The sequence below is a fragment of the Pecten maximus genome, chromosome 4, assembly GCF_902652985.1.
Source record: "Pecten maximus chromosome 4, xPecMax1.1, whole genome shotgun sequence".
NCBI classification, from domain to species: domain Eukaryota; kingdom Metazoa; phylum Mollusca; class Bivalvia; order Pectinida; family Pectinidae; genus Pecten; species Pecten maximus.
Genome location: NC_047018.1, coordinates 663,868 through 687,672, shown reverse-complemented (window position 1 = coordinate 687,672; position 23,805 = coordinate 663,868). Strand labels below are relative to the sequence as shown.

At 36.7% G+C, this 23,805-nt stretch overlaps 1 protein-coding gene across 2 annotated transcripts in view; it reads left to right on the top strand.

Annotated features, from left to right (window-relative positions):
* Positions 1-23,805, top strand: part of LOC117324910 (acyl-protein thioesterase 1-like) — a 71,414-nt gene that overhangs the window by 43,412 nt on the left and 4,197 nt on the right. For both annotated transcript variants that reach the window (XR_004532084.1, XM_033880750.1), the window contains exons 3-7: positions 1,044-1,109; positions 8,336-8,383; positions 9,855-9,925; positions 14,685-14,863; positions 15,351-15,521. Coding sequence is in view for 1 of the 2 variants with exons in the window: in XM_033880750.1 (XP_033736641.1) it covers positions 1,044-1,109; positions 8,336-8,383; positions 9,855-9,925; positions 14,685-14,863; positions 15,351-15,521 (535 nt within the window). In the remaining variant the exon portion in view is untranslated. The remainder of the gene's footprint in view (positions 1-1,043; positions 1,110-8,335; positions 8,384-9,854; positions 9,926-14,684; positions 14,864-15,350; positions 15,522-23,805) is intronic.

The window sequence follows — 23,805 nt, the reverse complement described above, 5'->3', positions numbered from 1 at the left end:
AGATATAGTTTACTCCTGACCTATATAATCTAAAGTAAGATATAATTTATTCCTGACCTATATAATCTAAAGTAAGAGATAATTCACTCCTGACTTGTATAATATAAAGTAAGAGATAATTTACCCCTGACCTATATAATATAAGGTAAGATATAATTTATTCCTGACCTATATAATCTAAAGTAAGAGATAATTCACTCCTGACCTATATAATCTAATGTCAGAGATAACTTACTCCTGACCTATATAATCTAAAGTAAGAGCTAATTCACTCCTGACCTATATAATCTAAAGTAAGAGCTAATTCACTCCTGACCTATATAATAAATAGTAAGAAATGTTATACTTCTGATGAATATAATCTCTGATAAGGGATAATTAGTCCCTCATACTCCTGAAGGATATGACCTAAAATAAGGGGTTCCCATTCCAGATCCAAGGGGTAATATAGTTTTGCATGGGTCCGTCCATCTTTATGTCCTTCTGTGTGTTATCTTGTCCAGACTCTGTCTCCTATACTACTTATCACAGGAACTTGTGTCATGGGTTTACCTAGGTGAGGCATTGTATATCATGTACTTAAAGTAGGTCAATCTTACCTACATTTTGATCTTTAACCTACATCCAAGAAAAGGCTATTTATCTGGGCCTATTGCTGTCACTCTTGACATTTCAACCCGGGGCAAAAGTTCATCTTACTTGGGGTTCACATAGATTGAACTTCTGATATTGCTTACTAAGATAATCAACTTTCATGAATTTATTCACATATATTGAATGAGTTGAATCTGTCAAACAATCTGTGTGTAGGATTAGTTCCTACTGTACTGGGGACTGTAACTTGCTTGTGAATTATCCTGTTTACCTTTGACCTATTAATCTAAAGAAAGAGATCATCTACTTCTGACCTATCTAAATATAATAAGAGATAATTCTCTATAACAGTTTTGGTTTATATATGGGGAGTGGAGAGAAGGTGACAAACACTCCAATTGATTTCAATCTTGATGAATGTAGGTAAATGATTATAATTTATTTTACAGACATGGCTGGGCACAGGGATTTGCTCAACTAAACCTGTCTCACATCAAATGCGTGTGCCCTACTTCGTAAGTATGACCCTAGGTGACCAGGTTTGATGCCGTGATTGGAGGTGGAAGATGCAAGGGGTTATCTGTATTGTTTTCTGCCATTGTATACGTAAGAGACACAGTGGTCGGAGTAAGACCCAGGGCTATAACACCAAAGGGTTGCTAGTTTGAGTCCTGGCGCAAGAGCTGTGTTGTATCTAGTTTGAGTCCTGGGGCGAGAGCTGTGTTGTATCTAGTTTGAGTTCTGGCGCGAGAGCTGTCTTGTATCTAGTTATACCTCCGCAATGAATGGACAACTCCTCCTAAACTAAATGCATATGGCCAATTTCAATGAAACTTCACACAAATATATATAGAAGACCATGTGAAGATGTGCATGCCACTTTCTTTTCTTTCAAAATTATGGTTGCTATGGCAACTGGTCACTATAAACAGGTTTTCCGATAAGAACCATAACTTTAAGTTTGTCCGGACAACCCCTCCTGAACCGAAGGGCCGATTTCAATGAAACTTCACACAAATATAGAGGACCATGTGTAGATGTGCATGCAATTTTTTTTTTCTCTTCAAAATTATGGTTGCTATGGCAACTGCTCACTATATTACTGGGTTATCTTAGTTAGCCTCTAATTAACAGTTCCAATTCACCATTGACTCGTGCAGATTGCGGGGCTATTAGTCATGCAGCCATCCTGGCGACAGTTCTAGTTTGAGTCCTGGCTCGAGATATGTGTTGTATCCTTGAACAAGATACTGTACTTTGTTATGTCCCAGTCGACTCAGCTGTAAATGAATATATTGTAGGGCAGTGCTAGAATTGTTGTGTGTAAGCTGTTAGTGCTGAAATGGCAGCTCCCATTGTATGCTCTCTAGGAGCTGAGAAAGACATTAGCTGGTTGTATGCTCTCAGTATTGTACAAAGTGATAAGATAACTGTCTAAATCAGTATTGTACAAAGTAATAAGATAACTGTCTAAATCAGTATTGTACAAAGTGATAAGATAACTATATCTAAATCAGTATTGTACAAAGCGATAAGATAACTGTCTAAATCAGTATTGTACAAAGTGTAGAGATAATGTCTAAATCAGTATTGTACAAAGTGATGAGATAATGTCTAAATCAGTATTGTACAAAGTAATAACTTAAGATAACTGTCTAAATCAGTATTGTACAAAGTAATAAGATAACTACATGTATATCTAAATCAATATTGTACAAAGTGATAAGATAATGTCTAAATCAGTATTGTACAAAGTAATAAGATAACTGTCTAAATCAGTATTGTACAAAGTAATAAGATAACTATATCTAAATCAATATTGTACAAAGTGATAAGATAACTGTCTAAATCAGTATTGTACAAAGTGATAAGATAACTATATCTAAATCAATATTGTACAAAGTGATAAGATAACTGTCTAAATCAGTATTGTACAAAGTAATAAGATAACTGTCTAAATCAGTATTGTACAAAGTAATAAGATAACTGTCTAAATCAGTATTGTACAAAGTGATATGATAACTGTCTAAATCAGTATTGTACAAAGTAATAAGATAACTATATCTAAATCAGTATTGTACAAAGTGATATGATAACTGTCTAAATCAGTATTGTACAAAGTGATAAGATAATGTCTAAAACAGTATTGTACAAAGTAATAAGATAACTGTCTAAATCAGTATTGTACGAAGTGATGAGATAATGTCTAAATCAGTATTGTACAAAGTAATAAGATAACTATATCTAAATCAGTATTGTACAAAGTGATAAGATAACTGTCTTAATCAGTATGTATTGTACAAAGTAATAAGATAACTGTCTAAATCAGTATTGTACAAAGTGATAAAATAACTATATCTAAATCAGTATTGTACAAAGTGATAAGATAACTATATCTAAATCAGTATTGTACAAAGTGATAAGATAATGTCTAAATCAGTATTGTACAAAGTAATAAGATAACTGTCTAAATCAGTATTGTACAAAGTGATAAGATAAATGTCTAAATCAGTATTGTACAAAGTGATAAGATAACTGTCTAAATCAGTATTGTACAAAGTGATAAGATAACTGTCTAAAACAGTATTGTACAAAGTAATAAGATAACTATATCTAAATCAGTATTGTACAAAGTGATGAGATAATGTCTAAATCAGTATTGTACAAAGTAATAACTTAAGATAACTATCTAAATCAGTATTGTACAAAGTGATAAGATAACTATATCTAAATCAGTATTGTACAAAGTGATAAGATAATGTCTAAATCAGTATTGTACAAAGTAATAAGATAACAGTCTAAATCAGTATTGTACAAAGTGATAAGATAACTGTCTAAATCAGTATTGTACAAAGTGATAAGATAACTGTCTAAATCAGTATTGTACAAAGTGATAAGATAATGTCTAAAACAGTTTTGTACAAAGTAATAAGATAACTATATCTAAATCAGTATTGTACAAAGTGATAAGATAACTGTCTAAATCAGTATTGTACAAAGTAATAAGATAACTATATCTAAATCAGTATTGTACAAAGTGATAAGATAACTGTCTAAATCAGTATTGTACAAAGAAATAAGATAACTATATCTAAATCAGTATTGTACAAAGTGATAAGATAACTGTCTAAATCAGTATTGTACAAAGTGATAAGATAACTATATCTAAATCAGTATTGTACAAAGTGATAAGATAATGTCTAAAACAGTATTGTACAAAGTGATAGGTTAACTATATCTAAATCAGTATTGTACAAAGTGATAAGATAACTGTCTAAATCAGTATTGTACAAAGTGATGAGATAACTGTCTAAATCAGTATTGTACAAAGTGATAAGATAACTATATCTAAACCAGTATTGTACAAAGTGATAAGATAATGTCTAAATCAGTATTGTACAAAGTGATCAGATAACTATATCTAAATCAGTATTGTACAAAGTGATAAGATAACTATATCTAAATCAGTATTGTACAAAGTAATAAGATAACTGTCTAAATCAGTATTGTACAAAGTGATAAGATAACTATATCTAAATCAGTATTGTACAAAGTAATAAGATAACTAGATCTAAATCAGTATTGTACAAAGTGATAAGATAACTGTCTAAATCAGTATTGTACAAAGTGATAAGATAATGTCTAAATCAGTATTGTACAAAGTGATAAGATAATGTCTAAATCAGTATTGTACAAAGTGATGAGATAACTGTCTAAATCAGTATTGTACAAAGTAATAACTTAAGATAACTGTCTAAATCAGTATTGTACAAAGTGATAAGATAACTACCTAAATCAGTATTGTACAAAGTGATAAGATAACTATATCTAAATCAGTATTGTACAAAGTAATAAGATAACTGTCTAAATCAGTATTGTACAAAGTGATAAGATAACTATATCTAAATCAGTATTGTACAAAGTGATAAGATAACTGTCTAAATCAGTATTGTACAAAGTGATAAGATAATGTCTAAATCAGTATTGTACAAAGTGATAAGATAACTATATCTAAATCAGTATTGTACAAAGTGATAAGATAACTATATCTAAATCAGTATTGTACAAAGTGATGAGATAATGTCTAAATCAGCATTGTACAAAGTGATAAGATAACTGTATCTAAATCAGTATTGTACAAAGTGATGAGATAATGTCTAAATCAGTATTGTACAAAGTAATAACTTAAGATAACTATCTAAATCAGTATTGTACAAAGTGATAAGATAACTATATCTAAATCAGTATTGTACAAAGTGATAAGATAATGTCTAAATCAGTATTGTACAAAGTAATAAGATAACTGTCTAAATCAGTATTGTACAAAGTGATAAGATAAATGTCTAAATCAGTATTGTACAAAGTGATAAGATAACTGTCTAAATCAGTATTGTACAAAGTGATAAGATAACTGTCTAAAACAGTATTGTACAAAGTAATAAGATAACTATATCTAAATCAGTATTGTACAAAGTGATGAGATAATGTCTAAATCAGTATTGTACAAAGTAATAACTTAAGATAACTATCTAAATCAGTATTGTACAAAGTGATAAGATAACTATATCTAAATCAGTATTGTACAAAGTGATAAGATAATGTCTAAATCAGTATTGTACAAAGTAATAAGATAACAGTCTAAATCAGTATTGTACAAAGTGATAAGATAACTGTCTAAATCAGTATTGTACAAAGTGATAAGATAACTGTCTAAATCAGTATTGTACAAAGTGATAAGATAATGTCTAAAACAGTATTGTACAAAGTAATAAGATAACTATATCTAAATCAGTATTGTACAAAGTGATAAGATAACTGTCTAAATCAGTATTGTACAAAGTAATAAGATAACTATATCTAAATCAGTATTGTACAAAGTGATAAGATAACTGTCTAAATCAGTATTGTACAAAGAAATAAGATAACTATATCTAAATCAGTATTGTACAAAGTGATAAGATAACTGTCTAAATCAGTATTGTACAAAGTGATAAGATAACTATATCTAAATCAGTATTGTACAAAGTGATAAGATAATGTCTAAAACAGTATTGTACAAAGTGATAAGATAACTATATCTAAATCAGTATTGTACAAAATGATAAGATAACAGTCTAAATCAGTATTGTACAAAGTGATAAGATAACTGTCTAAATCAGTATTGTACAAAGTGATGAGATAACTGTCTAAATCAGTATTGTACAAAGTGATAAGATAACTATATCTAAACCAGTATTGTACAAAGTGATAAGATAATGTCTAAATCAGTATTGTACAAAGTGATAAGATAACTATATCTAAATCAGTATTGTACAAAGTGATAAGATAACTATATCTAAATCAGTATTGTACAAAGTAATAAGATAACTGTCTAAATCAGTATTGTACAAAGTGATAAGATAACTATATCTAAATCAGTATTGTACAAAGTAATAAGATAACTAGATCTAAATCAGTATTGTACAAAGTGATAAGATAACTGTCTAAATCAGTATTGTACAAAGTGATAAGATAATGTCTAAATCAGTATTGTACAAAGTGATAAGATAATGTCTAAATCAGTATTGTACAAAGTGATGAGATAACTGTCTAAATCAGTATTGTACAAAGTAATAACTTAAGATAACTGTCTAAATCAGTATTGTACAAAGTGATAAGATAACTATACCTAAATCAGTATTGTACAAAGTGATAAGATAATGTCTAAAACAGTATTGTACAACGTAATAAGATAACTGTCTAAATCAGTATTGTACAAAGTGATAAGATAACTATATCTAAATCAGTATTGTACAAAGTGATAAGATAACTGTCTAAATCAGTATTGTACAAAGTGATAAGATAATGTCTAAATCAGTATTGTACAAAGTGATAAGATAACTATATCTAAATCAGTATTGTACAAAGTGATAAGATAACTATATCTAAATCAGTATTGTACAAAGTGATGAGATAATGTCTAAATCAGCATTGTACAAAGTGATAAGATAACTGTATCTAAATCAGTATTGTACAAAGTGATGAGATAATGTCTAAATCAGTATTGTACAAAGTAATAACTTAAGATAACTATCTAAATCAGTATTGTACAAAGTGATAAGATAACTATATCTAAATCAGTATTGTACAAAGTGATAAGATAATGTCTAAATCAGTATTGTACAAAGTAATAAGATAACTGTCTAAATCAGTATTGTACAAAGTGATAAGATAAATGTCTAAAACAGTATTGTACAAAGTAATAAGATAACTATATCTAAATCAATATTGTACAAAGTGATAAGATAACTGTCTAAATCAGTATTGTACAAAGTGATAAGATAACTGTCTAAAACAGTATTGTACAAAGTAATAAGATAACTATATCTAAATCAGTATTGTACAAAGTGATAAGATAACTGTCTAAATCAGTATTGTACAAAGTAATAAGATAACTATATCTAAATCAGTATTGTACAAAGTGATAAGATAACTGTCTAAATCAGTATTGTACAAAGTAATAAGATAACTGTCTAAATCAGTATTGTACAAAGTGATAAGATAAATGTCTAAATCAGTATTGTACAAAGTGATAAGATAACTGTCTAAATCAGTATTGTACAAAGTGATAAGATAATGTCTAAAACAGTATTGTACAAAGTAATAAGATAACTATATCTAAATCAGTATTGTACAAAGTGATAAGATAACTGTCTAAATCAGTATTGTACAAAGTGATAGGATAACTGTCTAAATCAGTATTGTACAAAGTGATAAGATAACTATATCTAAATCAGTATTGTACAAAGTGATTAGATAATGTCTAAATCAGTATTGTACAAAGTGATAAGATAACTATATCTAAATCAGTATTGTACAAAATGATAAGATAACAGTCTAAATCAGTATTGTGGAAAGTGATAAGATAACTGTCTAAATCAGTATTGTACAAAGTGATGAGATAACTGTCTAAATCAGTATTGTACAAAGTGATAAGATAACTATATCTAAACCAGTATTGTACAAAGTGATAAGATAATGTCTAAATCAGTATTGTACAAAGTGATAAGATAACTATATCTAAATCAGTATTGTACAAAGTGATAAGATAACTGTCTAAATCAGTATTGTACAAAGTGATAAGATAACTATATCTAAATCAGTATTGTACAAAGTAATAAGATAACTGTCTAAATCAGTATTGTACAAAGTGATAAGATAACTATATCTAAATCAGTATTGTACAAAGTAATAAGATAACTAGATCTAAATCAGTATTGTACAAAGTGATAAGATAACTGTCTAAATCAGTAGTGTACAAAGTGATAAGATAATGTCTAAATCAGTATTGTACAAAGTGATAAGATAATGTCTAAATCAGTATTGTACAAAGTGATGAGATAACTGTCTAAATCAGTATTGTACAAAGTAATAACTTAAGATAACTGTCTAAATCAGTATTGTACAAAGTGATAAGATAACTATATCTAAATCAGTATTGTACAAAGTGATAAGATGACTGTCTAAATCAGTATTGTACAAAGTGATAAGATAACTGTCTAAATCAGTATTGTACAAAGTAATAAGATAACTGTCTAAATCAGTATTGTACAAAGTGATAAGATAACTATATCTAAATCAGTATTGTACAAAGTGATAAGATAACTATCTTAATTTTTATTGAAAACCTAGTCATTTATGTTGAAATTATCTGATAATCAGAACAGTGTTCGGATACTGATCCACATTTCTTTGTTTCCAGGGCGATACGGAAAGTGACTTTAAATGGTGGTATGCCTATGCCTTCTTGGTAAGTTTCACCCTCTTCAAATATTTCCTGCATTAAATGTAATTGGTTGATTTCCTAAATATATTGAACCAATCATAAACATTAAAATTGTATAAAACACAAAAAGATGAAACAATATTCACATAAACCTCTTACCAAATAATTGCCAAAAATGAGATGTAGAATAAAAATAAAGTGTATTACCCTAGGAGTATGTAGGATTGCTTGTTCAGTATATAACTTACATCTGCTGTTCCATGATTTGAAGATTCCAGTAATAGTTATTAAAATTAAGCTCACCTGGTCAAAAAGATCAGAGAGCTTATGCTATGGCATCTTAATCAGTGTGTGACCATCCTTCTTTTTTTTTTGGTAAAAATTGCTACATACATATGTAGTCATGATCAATTGAATGAATTTTGACTTTATTTGGTCAAAACATCTTTGGAGGAAGGGAACTTTGCAAAAATGATGGCACTGACCCCCTGGGCCCGGAGGAACGGGATCCATTATGGGAAATAGAGTTTGTTTTTAGCTCACCTGGTCTGAAGGACCAAGGTGAGCTTATGCTATACCGTAGCATCCATTGTCCGTCCGTCCATCTTTCAACAACTGACATCTTCTTTCTTCATAACCTCAGATCAGAATTTGACCAATTTGGTCAGAAGCATCCCTTTGGGGTCGGGACTCAAAATTGTACAAATGGTGGGGCTGAGGGCCTAGGGGGCGGGGCCAAAATGGGTCAATATATATAGCTATATTGATATTAACGACTTCTTCTTTGAAACCGAGCTATGGATATCGTTCATTTTTGCCTGGTACCATCGATCACTATGGGGTGGGGATTCAAAATTCTACAAATGATGGGGCTGACCCCCCAGGGGCCTGAGGGGCGGTGTGGTAGCATCCCTATGGGGTTACGCCAAAAGTCAATTTCATTTCATGGATTAAAGCATTTTTTGGTATAAAAACCTCATGTACTATATGAAATGCCTATGATGTACTGACATAGCAATACCAGTGGCAAATATACTTAATCATCATTCTTGTTTCATATCTCATGAAATCCAGGTGAGCGATACAGGCCCTCTGGGCCTCTTGCTAAGATATAGCTACTAGACATAAAGGGCTGAATGGAATTTGACCAGATTTGGTCAGATGTATCCTTGGGGAAAGCAGAACAATTTTCAGGTCACTTGAGACAAGTTGCCTTTCATTTGTTGGCGTGTGGCATGCGGTGTCCGTTGTGCATCTGTAAACAATTTAGTTTTTGACTTCTCAGAAACTCCTTAACCAATTTCAATAAAATTTTACAGAAACCTTCTGTGGCCAAAGGCCCCACCCTGGGGAAGGAGGGATGGAGCACAATAGAGGAAATGTACATATTTTTTTTATGGCTTTTAGCGTTTTCTGATGATCACCAAAATATCAAGATGAGAAATGTAGGCCTGTTGGGCTTCTTGTTTTTTTTATATTTTCATTTCTATTACAGGTTTGACATATTTGGATTACATCCGACAGCTAAGCAGGATGAAGAAGGAATATTGAAAGCATCACAAGCTTGTAAGTAGCCTTGGGCAACTTTCAAGGTCACATGTATCATCAAGCAGCATCAGTGTCACCTAAAGGTCTGGTGAGACTGGGTTATGATATTTGGCCAATCTAGAAATGTTATGGAATTATTCTTCTGAGAAATATCAAATTGAAATTGTTAAAGTCTTATAGCAGATGAGTAATACAGTGTTACTGAACCACTTGTTCATGTCTACCTTTAAGCTAGGTGAGTGATATAGTGTTACTGAACCACTTGTTCATGTCTACCCTGAGGCTAGGTGAGTGATACAAGGTTACTGAACCACTTGTTCATGTCTACCTCGAGGCTAGGTGAGTGATACAGGGTTACTGAACCACTTGTTCATGTCTACCTTGAGGCTAGGTGAGTGATACAAGGTTACTGAACCACTTGTTCATGTCTACCTCGAGGCTAGGTGAGTGATATAGTGTTACTGAACCACTTGTTCATGTCTACCTCGAGGCTAGGTGAGTGATACAGGGTTACTGAACCACTTGTTCATGTCTTCCTCTAGGCTAGGTGAGTGATACAGGGTTACTGAACCACTTGTTCATGTCTACCTTTAAGCTAGGTGAGTGATACAGGGTTACTGAACCACTTGTTCATGTCTACCTCAAGGCTAGGTGAGTGATACAGGGTTACTGAACCACTTGTTCATGTCTACCTCGAGGCTAGGTGAGTGATACATGGTTACTGAACCACTTGTTCATGTCTACCTCGAGGCTAGGTGAGTGATACAAGGTTACTGAACCACTTGTTCATGTCTACCTCGAGGCTAGGTGAGTGATACAAGGTTACTGAACCACTTGTTCATGTCTACCTCGAGGCTAGGTGAGTGATACAGTGTTACTGAACCATTTGTTCATGTCTACCTCGAGGCTAGGTGAGTGATACAAGGTTACTGAACCACTTGTTCATGTCTACCTCGAGGCTAGGTGAGTGATACAAGGTTACTGAACCATTTGTTCATGTCTACCTCGAGGCTAGGTGAGTGATATAGTGTTACTGAACCACTTGTTCATGTCTACCTCGAGGCTAGGCGAGTGATACAAGGTTACTGAACCACTTGTTCATGTCTTCCTCTAGGCTAGGTGAGTGATACAAGGTTACTGAACCACTTGTTCATGTCTACCTCGAGGCTAGGTGAGTGATACAAGGTTACTGAACCACTTGTTCATGTCTACCTCGAGGCTAGGCGAGTGATACAAGGTTACTGAACCACTTGTTCATGTCTACCTCGAGGCTAGGTGAGTGATACAAGGTTACTGAACCACTTGTTCATGTCTACCTCGAGGCTAGGTGAGTGATACAAGGTTACTGAACCACTTGTTCATGTCTACCTCGAGGCTAGGTGAGTGATACAAGGTTACTGAACCACTTGTTCATGTCTACCTCGAGGCTAGGCGAGTGATACAAGGTTACTGAACCACTTGTTCATGTCTTCCTCTAGGCTAGGCGAGTGATACAAGGTTACTGAACCACTTGTTCATGTCTACCTCGAGGCTAGGTGAGTGATACAAGGTTACTGAACCACTTGTTCATGTCTTCCTCTAGGCTAGGTGAGTGATACAAGGTTACTGAACCATTTGTTCATGTCTACCTCGAGGCTAGGTGAGTGATATAGTGTTACTGAACCACTTGTTCATGTCTACCTCGAGGCTAGGCGAGTGATACAAGGTTACTGAACCACTTGTTCATGTCTACCCTGAGGCTAGGTGAGTGATAAAAGGTTACTGAACCACTTGTTCATGTCTACCTCGAGGCTAGGTGAGTGATACAAGGTTACTGAACCACTTGTTCATGTCTACCTCGAGGCTAGGTGAGTGATACAAGGTTACTGAACCACTTGTTCATGTCTACCTCGAGGCTAGGTGAGTGATACAAGGTTACTGAACCACTTGTTCATGTCTACCCTGAGGCTAGGTGAGTGATAAAAGGTTACTGAACCACTTGTTCATGTCTACCTCGAGGCTAGGTGAGTGATATAGTGTTACTGAACCACTTGTTCATGTCTACCTCGAGGCTAGGTGAGTGATACAAGGTTACTGAACCACTTGTTCATGTCTACCTCGAGGCTAGGTGAGTGATATAGTGTTACTGAACCACTTGTTCATGTCTACCTCGAGGCTAGGTGAGTGATACAGGGTTACTGAACCACTTGTTCATGTCTACCTTGAGGCTAGGTGAGTGATACAAGGTTACTGAACCACTTGTTCATGTCTACCCTGAGGCTAGGTGAGTGATAAAAGGTTACTGAACCACTTGTTCATGTCTACCTCGAGGCTAGGTGAGTGATATAGTGTTACTGAACCACTTGTTCATGTCTACCTCGAGGCTAGGTGAGTGATACAAGGTTACTGAACCATTTGTTCATGTCTACCTCGAGGCTAGGTGAGTGATACAAGGTTACCGAACCACTTGTTCATGTCTACCTCGAGGCTAGGTGAGTGATACAAGGTTACTGAACCACTTGTTCATGTCTACCTTGAGGCTAGGTGAGTGATACAAGGTTACTGAACCACTTGTTCATGTCTACCTCGAGGCTAGGTGAGTGATACAAGGTTACTGAACCACTTGTTCATGTCTACCTCGAGGCTAGGTGAGTGATACAAGGTTACTGAACCACTTGTTCATGTCTACCTCGAGGCTAGGTGAGTGATATAGTGTTACTGAACCATTTGTTCATGTCTACCTCGAGGCTAGGTGAGTGATATAGTGTTACTGAACCACTTGTTCATGTCTACCTCGAGGCTAGGTGAGTGATACAAGGTTACTGAACCATTTGTTCATGTCTACCTCGAGGCTAGGTGAGTGATACAAGGTTACTGAACCACTTGTTCATGTCTACCTCGAGGCTAGGTGAGTGATACAAGGTTACTGAACCACTTGTTCATGTCTACCTTGAGGCTAAGTGAGTGATACAAGGTTACTGAACCACTTGTTCATGTCTACCTCGAGGCTAGGTGAGTGATACAAGGTTACTGAACCACTTGTTCATGTCTACCTTGAGGCTAGGTGAGTGATACAGGGTTACTGAACCACTTGTTCATGTCTACCTTTAAGCTAGGTGAGTGATATAGTGTTACTGAACCACTTGTTCATGTCTACCTCGAGGCTAGGTGAGTGATACAAGGTTACTGAACCACTTGTTCATGTCTACCTCGAGGCTAGGTGAGTGATACAAGGTTACTGAACCACTTGTTCATGTCTACCTCGAGGCTAGGTGAGTGATACAAGGTTACTGAACCACTTGTTCATGTCTACCTCGAGGCTAGGTGAGTGATACAAGGTTACTGAACCACTTTGCCAAGTGCTGCTGCAGAATCAAAAATGTTTTGTTTATAAGAGTTGAGAATTCTCTATGTTTATCATGAAAGAGAGTGTTTTTTTCTCCAACAATATCTATTGTATAAAAACTCATGATAATGAACTCAATACAATGGTGCATGTGACAATATTAATGACAATTGTGACATGATAATGACGCTCAAAGTGATGAGAGAATAAAGGGATTTTGATCAAACTTATTCTTTTACATGTTGATGCATGAAAGCAATAGCCACAAGTCTAAAACACTGTAAACCCATTCATTACTGTGAAAGCTACTTCATGCTGTCCATTTTTCCAAACATTTAAGTTTGACATTTGAATGAGTGAAAGAAATCTTTCCTGTTGATTGTTTCTTGTTTAATGATGCAGGGAAAAGTACAAAACTTGAATAATTTGAGTTCATTTTCACTTCTCAAAGAGTAATCCCAAAATGAGGAACATACTGACTATGATAAAAGTTACAATACATCTACAATGTAACAGGTATATTCTATCCTGTTGGTTATAGTCAATGATAACAGTTACAATACATCTACAATGTGACAGGTATATTACATCTACAATGTGACAGGTATATTACATCTACAATGTGACAGGTATATTACATCCTGTTGGTTATTGTCAATGATAACAGTTACAATACATCTACAATGTGACAGGAATATTCTACCCCGTTGGTTATGGTCAATGATAACAGTTACAATACATCTACAATGTGACAGGTATATTACATCTACAATGTGACAGGTATATTACATCTACTATGTGACAGGTATATTACATCCTGTTGGTTATTGTCAATGATAACAGTTACAATACATCTACAATGTGACAGGTATATTCTACCCCGTTGGTTATGGTCAATGATAACAGTTACAATACATCTACAATGTAACAGGTATATTACATCTACAATGTAACAGGTATATTACATCTACAATGTAACAGGTATATTCTATCCTGTTGGTTATAGTCAATGATAACAGTTACAATACATCTACAATGTTACAGGTATATTACATCTACAATGTAACAGGTATATTACATCTACAATGTAACAGGTATATTCTATCCTGTTGGTTATAGTCAATGATAACAGTTACAATACATCTACAATGTAACAGGTATATTACATCTACAATGTGACAGGTATATTACATCTACAATGTAACAGGTATATTACATCTACAATGTTACAGGTATATTACATCTACAATGTAACAGGTATATTACATCTACAATGTAACAGGTATATTCTATCCTGTTGGTTATAGTCAATGATAACAGTTACAATACATCTACAATGTAACAGGTATATTACATCTACAATGTAGCAGGTATATTCTATCCTGTTGGTTATTGTCAAAGCATACGTTTGTTTATGTGTTTTATGCTAAACAATATTCAATTGATTTTTAGTGAAAAGTTTAATATTAGAAGAAGCGAAAAGTATAGGAACAGAAAAGATATTCATCGGAGGATTTTCTCAGGGAGGAGCTGTAGCTCTGTACAACGCCTTGACATCAGACTGCCAACTCGCAGGCGTAGTAGCTCTCAGCACATGGCTTCCACTCCACCTCAAGTTCATGGATAAAGAAGTTAGTTAAATACTTCCCTCATATCACTGTTGTTTTAACATAATTTTGTGGATAAAGAAGTTAGTTAATACTTCCCTCATATCACTGTTGTTTTAACATAATTTTGTGGATAAAGAAGTTAGTCAAATACTTCCATCATATCACTGTTGTATTTTAAAACTTCATTTTGCTGCTGGTTTCTCTCGAATGAATTCAACACATTGAAGGATTTAATTGTAACATGGCCTATGATGGATTTGAAGCCAAAGTGAGAAAGATAAATGTTCAAAAAAAGATGACAGGTTGTACCATTTTATTTTTCTCTTTGATGATCATGCTAAATATAAAAAAATATTTGTGATAAAAAGATGTGCTTTTATTAAGTTCCACGCTTTTTTGATGAAGGTCTGTCTGTCTGTCTGTAACAAAATTATTTTTTCCTTCACAATAAAATACAAGATAACTTATGTGTGTAATCAATATTTTGTTTTAATTTCTTATGTTTCAGGTTAACTTAAGTAAACATTTAAAAGACTTGAAAGTGTTCCAAGGCCATGGTGAGGCAGACCCAATGGTATCTCACACCTTTGGGCAGATGACCAACAAAGTCCTGGCTGATAATGTTAAGAGTATCACCTTTAAGAGCTATGCTGATATGGGCCATTCTTCATGTCCCCAGGTAAACCTTTTCTAGGTCTGATATATCATTCTGGATGAGAGTATTAGATTTTACACGATAAATACATTTGAGATTTCAAGCAAACATTATGTAAGGAAGGTGTAAAGGTACACCTGAATTACCTTGTCCTCCAAACACAGTCATTAATGAACAGGTTAATCGCAAGTACCACATCACGTGACAAGATTGGGTTACACAGGTTAATCCTAGTACCACATCACCAGACAAGATTGGATTTCACAGGTTAATCTCTAGTACCACATCACGTGACAAGATTGGGTTACACAGGTTAATCCCTAGTACCACATCACCAGACAGGATTGGGTTACACAAGTTAATCCTAGTACCACATCACCAGACAGGATTGGGTTACCCAGGTTAATCCCTAGTACCACATCACCAGACAAGATTGGGTTACCCAGGTTAATCCTAGTACCACATCACCAGACAAGATTGGGTTACACAGGTTAATCCTAGTACCTCATCATGTGACAAGATTGGGTTACACAGGTTAATCCTGGTTCCAAATCACGTGACACGATTAGGTTACACAGGTTAATCCTAGTACCACATCACAAGACATGATTGGGTTACACAGGTTAATCGCTAGTACCACATCACGTGACAAGATTGGGTTACCCAGGTTAATCTTAGTACCACATCAACAGACAAGATTGGGTTACACAGGTTAATCCTAGTACCACATCACAAGACAAGATTGGGTTACACAAGTAAATCCTAGTACCATATCACAAGACAAGATTGGGTTACCCAGGTTAATCCCTAGTACCACATCACAAGACAAGATTGGGTTACACAGGTTAATCCCTAGTACCACATCACAAGACAAGATTGGGTTACACAGGTTAATCTTAGTACCACATCACAAGACAAGATTGGGTTACACAGGTTAATCCTAGTACCACATCACGTGACAAGATTGGGTTACACAGGTTAATCTTAGTACCACATCACAAGACAAGATTGGGTTACACAGGTTAATCCCTAGTACCACATCACAAGACAAGATTGGGTTACACAGGTTAATCTCTAGTACCACATCACGTGACAAGATTGGGTTACACAGGTTAATCCCTAGTACCACATCACCAGACAAGATTGGGTTACACAGGTTAATCTCTAGTACCACATCACCAGACAGGATTGGGTTACACAGGTTAATCCCTAGTACCACATCACCAGACAAGATTGGGTTACACAAGTTAATCCTAGTACCACATCACCAGACAGGATTGGGTTACCCAGGTTAATCCCTAGTACCACATCACCAGACAAGATTGGGTTACACAAGTTAATCCTAGTACCACATCACCAGACAGGATTGGGTTACCCAGGTTAATCCCTAGTACCACATCACAAGACAAGATTGGGTTACACAGGTTAATCCCTAGTACCACATCACCAGACAAGATTGGATTACACAGGTTAATCCCTAGTACCACATCACCAGACAAGATTGGGTTACACAGGTTAATCCCTAGTACCACATCACCAGACAAGATTGGGTTACACAGGTTAATCCCTAGTACCACATCACCAGACAAGATTGGGTTACACAGGTTAATCCCTAGTACCACATCACAAGACAAGATTGGGTTACACAGGTTAATCCCTAGTACCACATCACCAGACAAGATTGGGTTACACAGGTTAATCCCTAGTACCACATCACCAGACAAGATTGGGTTACACAGGTTAATCCCTAGTACCACATCACCAGACAAGATTGGGTTACACAGGTTAATCCCTAGTACCATATCACCAGACAAGATTGGATTTCACAGGTTAATCCTAGTACCACATCACATGACAAGATTGGGTTACACAAGTTAATCCTAGTACCACATCACATGACAAAATTGGGTTACACAAGTTAATCCCTAGTACCATATCACCAGACAAGATTGGATTTCACAGGTTAATCCTAGTACCACATCACAGGACAAGATTGGGTTACACAAGTTAATCCTAGTACCACATCACCAGACAGGATTGGGTTACACAAGTTAATCCTAGTACCACATCACCAGACAAGATTGGGTTTCACAGGTTAATCCCTAGTACCATATCACCAGACAAGATTAGGTTACACAGGTTAATCCCTAGTACCACATCACAAGACAAGATTGGGTTACACAGGTTAATCCCTAGTACCACATCACGTGACAAGATTGGGTTACACAGGTTAATCCTAGTACCACATCACAAGACAAGATTGGGTTAAACAACTTAATCCTAGTACCTCATCACCAGACATGATTGGGTTACACAGGTTAATCCTAGTACCACATCACCAGACAAGATTGGGTTACACAGGTTAATCCCTAGTACCACATCACGTGACAAGATTGGGTTACACAGGTTAATCTCTAGTACCACATCACAAGACAAGATTGGGTTACACAGGTTAATCTCTAGTACCACATCACAAGACAGGATTGGGTTACACAGGTTAATCTCTAGTACCATATCACAAGACAGGATTGGGTTACACAAGTTAATCCTAGTACCACATCACAAGACATGATTGGGTTACCCAGGTTAATCCCTAGTACCACATCACGTGACAAGATTGGGTTACACAAGTTAATCCTAGTACCACATCACAAGACATGATTGGGTTACCCAGGTTAATCCCTAGTACCACATCACGTGACAAGATTGGGTTACCCAGGTTAATCCCTAGTACCACATCACCAGACAAGATTGGATTACACAGGTTAATCCCTAGTACCAAATCACGTGACACGATTAGGTTACACAGGTTAATCCTAGTACCACATCACCAGACAAGATTGGATTACACAGGTTAATCCCTAGTACCACATCACGTGACAAGATTGGGTTACCCAGGTTAATCCCTAGTACCACATCACAAGACAAGATTGGGTTCACAGGTTAATCCCTAGTACCACATCACAAGACATGATTGGGTTACCCAGGTTAATCCTAGTACCACATCACCAGACAAGATTGGGTTACACAAGTTAATCCTAGTACCACATCACAAGACAAGATTGGGTTACACAGGTTAATCCTAGTATCACATCACAAGACAAGATTGGGTTACACAGGTTAATCCCTAGTACCACATCACCAGACAAGATTGGGTTACACAGGTTAATCCTAGTATCACATCACAAGACAAGATTGGGTTACACAGGTTAATCCCTAGTACCACATCACCAGACAAGATTGGATTACACAGGTTAATCCCTAGTACCACATCACCAGACAAGATTGGGTTACACAGGTTAATCCCTAGTACCACATCACGTGACAAGATTGGGTTACACAGGTTAATCCTAGTACCACATCACCAGACAAGATTGGGTTACACAGGTTAATCCCTAGTACCACATCACGTGACAAGATTGGGTTACCCAGGTTAATCCCTAGTACCACATCACCAGACAAGATTGGGTTACACAGGTTAATCCCTAGTACCACATCACCAGACAAGATTGGGTTACCCAGGTTAATCCCTAGTACCATATCACCAGACAAGATTGGGTTACACAGGTTAATCCCTAGTACCACATCACAAGACATGATTGGGTTACCCAGGTTAATCCCTAGTACCACATCACCAGACAAGATTGGGTTACACAGGTTAATCCCTAGTACCACATCACCAGACAAGATTGGGTTACACAGGTTAATCCTAGTATCACATCACAAGACAAGATTGGGTTACACAACTTAATCCTAGTACCTCATCACCAGACATGATTGGGTTACACAGGTTAATCCTAGTACCACATCACCAGACAAGATTGGGTTACACAGGTTAATCCCTAGTACCACATCACGTGACAAGATTGGGTTACACAGGTTAATCTCTAGTACCACATCACAAGACAAGATTGGGTTACACAGGTTAATCTCTAGTACCACATCACAAGACAGGATTGGGTTACACAGGTTAATCTCTAGTACCATATCACAAGACAGGATTGGGTTACACAAGTTAATCCTAGTACCACATCACAAGACATGATTGGGTTACACAGGTTAATCCCTAGTACCACATCACCAGACAAGATTGGGTTACACAGGTTAATCCTAGTATCACATCACAAGACAAGATTGGGTTACACAGGTTAATCCCTAGTACCACATCACCAGACAAGATTGGATTACACAGGTTAATCCCTAGTACCACATCACCAGACAAGATTGGGTTACACAAGTTAATCCCTAGTACCACATCACGTGACAAGATTGGGTTACACAGGTTAATCCTAGTACCACATCACCAGACAAGATTGGGTTACACAGGTTAATCCCTAGTACCACATCACGTGACAAGATTGGGTTACCCAGGTTAATCCCTAGTACCACATCACCAGACAAGATTGGGTTACACAGGTTAATCCCTAGTACCACATCACCAGACAAGATTGGGTTACCCAGGTTAATCCCTAGTACCATATCACCAGACAAGATTGGGTTACACAGGTTAATCCCTAGTACCACATCACCAGACAAGATTGGGTTACACAGGTTAATCCCTAGTACCACATCACCAGACAAGATTGGGTTACACAGGTTAATCCTAGTATCACATCACAAGACAAGATTGGGTTACACAGGTTAATCCCTAGTACCACATCACCAGACAAGATTGGGTTACACAGGTTAATCCCTAGTACCACATCACGTGACAAGATTGGGTTACACAGGTTAATCCTAGTACCACATCACCAGACAAGATTGGGTTACACAGGTTAATCCTAGTACCACATCACCAGACAAGATTGGGTTACACAGGTTAATCCTAGTACCACATCACGTGACAAGATTGGGTTACACAGGTTAATCCCTAGTACCACATCACGTGACAAGATTGGGTTACACAGGTTAATCCTAGTACCATATCACAAGACAAGATTGGGTTACACAGGTTAATCCCTAGTACCACATCACGTGACAAGATTGGGTTACACAGGTTAATCTCTAGTACCACATCACAAGACAAGATTGGGTTACACAGGTTAATCCCTAGTATCACATCACAAGACAAGATTGGGTTACCCAGGTTAATCCTAGTACCACATCACCAGACAAGATTGGGTTACACAGGTTAATCCTAGTACCACATCACCAGACAAGATTGGGTTACACAGGTTAATCCCTAGTACCACATCACGTGACAAGATTGGGTTGTACAAGTTAATCCTAGTACCATATCACAAGACAAGATTGGGTTACACAAGTTAATCCTAGTACCACATCACAAGACAAGATTGGGTTACCCAGGTTAATCCCTAGTACCACATCACCAGACAAGATTGGGTTACCCAGGTTAATCCTAGTACCACATCACGTGACAAGATTGGGTTACACAGGTTAATCCTAGTACCACATCACCAGACAAGATTGTGTTACACAGGTTAATCCTAGTACCACATCACAAGACAAGATTGGGTTACACAGGTTAATCCTAGTACCACATCACGTGACAAGATTGGGTTACACAGGTTAATCCTAGTACCACATCACCAGACAAGATTGGGTTACACAGGTTAATCCTAGTACCACATCACAAGACAAGATTGGGTTACACAGGTTAATCCTAGTACCACATCACGTGACAAGATTGGGTTACACAGGTTAATCCTAGTACCACATCACCAGACAAGATTGGGTTACACAGGTTAATCCTAGTACCACATCACGTGACAAGATTGGGTTACACAGGTTAATCCCTAGTACCACATCACGTGACAAGATTGGGTTACACAGGTTAATCCTAGTACCATATCACAAGACAAGATTGGGTTACACAGGTTAATCCCTAGTACCACATCACGTGACAAGATTGGGTTACACAGGTTAATCTCTAGTACCACATCACAAGACAAGATTGGGTTACACAGGTTAATCCCTAGTATCACATCACAAGACAAGATTGGGTTACCCAGGTTAATCCTAGTACCACATCACCAGACAAGATTGGGTTACACAAGTTAATCCTAGTACCATATCACAAGACAAGATTGGGTTACACAAGTTAATCCTAGTACCACATCACAAGACAAGATTGGGTTACCCAGGTTAATCCCTAGTACCACATCACGTGACAAGATTGGGTTACCCAGGTTAATCCTTAGTACCATATCACAAGACAAGATTGGGTTACCCAGGTTAATCCTAGTACCATATCACAAGACAAGATTGGATTTCACAGGTTAATCCTAGTACCACATCACCAGACAAGATTGGGTTACCCAGGTTAATCCTAGTACCACATCACGTGACAAGATTGGGTTACACAGGTTAATCCTAGTACCACATCACCAGACAAGATTGGGTTACACAGGTTAATCCTAGTACCACATCACAAGACAAGATTGGGTTACACAGGTTAATCCTAGTACCACATCACGTGACAAGATTGGGTTACACAGGTTAATCCTAGTACCACATCACCAGACAAGATTGGGTTACACAGGTTAATCCTAGTACCACATCACAAGACAAGATTGGGTTACACAGGTTAATCCTAGTACCACATCACGTGACAAGATTGGGTTACACAGGTTAATCCCTAGTACCACATCACCAGACAAGATTGGGTTACACAGGTTAATCTCTAGTACCAACATCACCAGACAAGATTGGGTTACACAGGTTAATCCTAGTACCACATCACAAGACAGGATTGGGTTACACAGGTTAATCCCTAGTACCACATCACCAGACAGGATTGGGTTACACAGGTTAATCCCTAGTACCACATCACAAGACAAGATTGGGTTACACAGGTTAATCCCTAGTACCACATCACCAGACATTAGGCATGATTAAACAGATACAGGCGTGCCACTCTGAAAAGTCCCTTGGTTTGAGGGACTTTTGTTTACATAATATTTGAGATTGCTAGCTCACCTCACAACCATGTTTATGATTGCTGGGCATTTTAAGAGACAAACAATATTGATCATACCAAATTTATTCCCATGTGCACTGGATGGCCGTAGTTCTATGGTTACAATAATGACAGTGATTTTTCAATTAAATACTAATTCAAATTTATTCAAATTGCCCTAGCTGTGTCCATGGTCTGTCATCTGTCTGTTCGTCCATCCCTCATTAAACAATTCTTGTTATCACTATTTCTCATAAAGTGATGAAGGGATCGTTCTCAAATTTCATATGTAGGTTTCCCTTGGTTCCTAATTATGCATATTGTATTTTTGGACCAATCGGAAAACAACATGGCCAACAGGAAGCCATCTTGCATTTTGACAATTGAAGTTTGTTATTGCTATTTCTCAGAAAGTACTGAAAGGATCGTTCTCAAAATTCATATGTAGGTTCCCCTTGTTCCCTAGTTATTAGCTCACCTGGACCGAAGGTCCGGTGAGCTTATGTCATGGCGCAGCGTCCGTCTGTCGCCCGTCCGTCGTCCGTCCGTCGTCCATCAACATTTGCTTCAAATCGCTACTGGTCAAAAAGTTCTTATTGGATTTTGACCAAATTTGGCCAGAAACATCCTTGGCAGAAGGGGAACACATTTTGCATAAATGGTGACTCTGACCCTTGAGGGGCCAAAGGGGCGGGGCCCAATAGGGGAAATAGAGGTAATTCCTTTAAATCGCTACTAGTCATAAAGTTATGAATGGATTTGATTCCCAATTTGGTCTGAAACATCCTTGGGGGAAGGGGAACAGATTTTGCATAGATGGTGACTCTGAACCCCGAGGGGCCAAAGGGGCGGGGCCCAATAGGGGAAATAGAGGTAGTTCCTTTAAATCGCTACTAGTCATAAAGTTATGAATGGATTTGAATCCAATTTGGTCAGAAACATCCTTTGGGGAAGGGGAACAGATTTTGCATAAATGGTGACTATGACCCCCGAGGGGCCAAAGGGGCAGGGCCCAATATGGGAAATGGAGGTAATTCCTTTAAATCGCTACTTGTTATTAAGTTATGAATGGATTTGAACCCAATTTGGTCAGAAACATCCTTGGGGGAAGGGGAACAGACTTTGCATAAATGGTGACTCTGACCCCAAAGGGGCCAAAGGGGCGGGGCCCAATAGGGGAAATAGAGGTAATTCCTTTAAATCGCTACTAGTCATAAAGTTATGAATGGATTTGAACCCAATTTGGTCAGAAACATCCTTAGGGGGAGGGGAACAGATTTTGCATAAATGGTGACTCTGACCCCCGAGGGGCCAAAGGGGCGGGGCCCAATAGGAGAAATAGAGGTAATTCCTTTAAATCGCTGCTAGTTATTAAGTTATGAATGGATT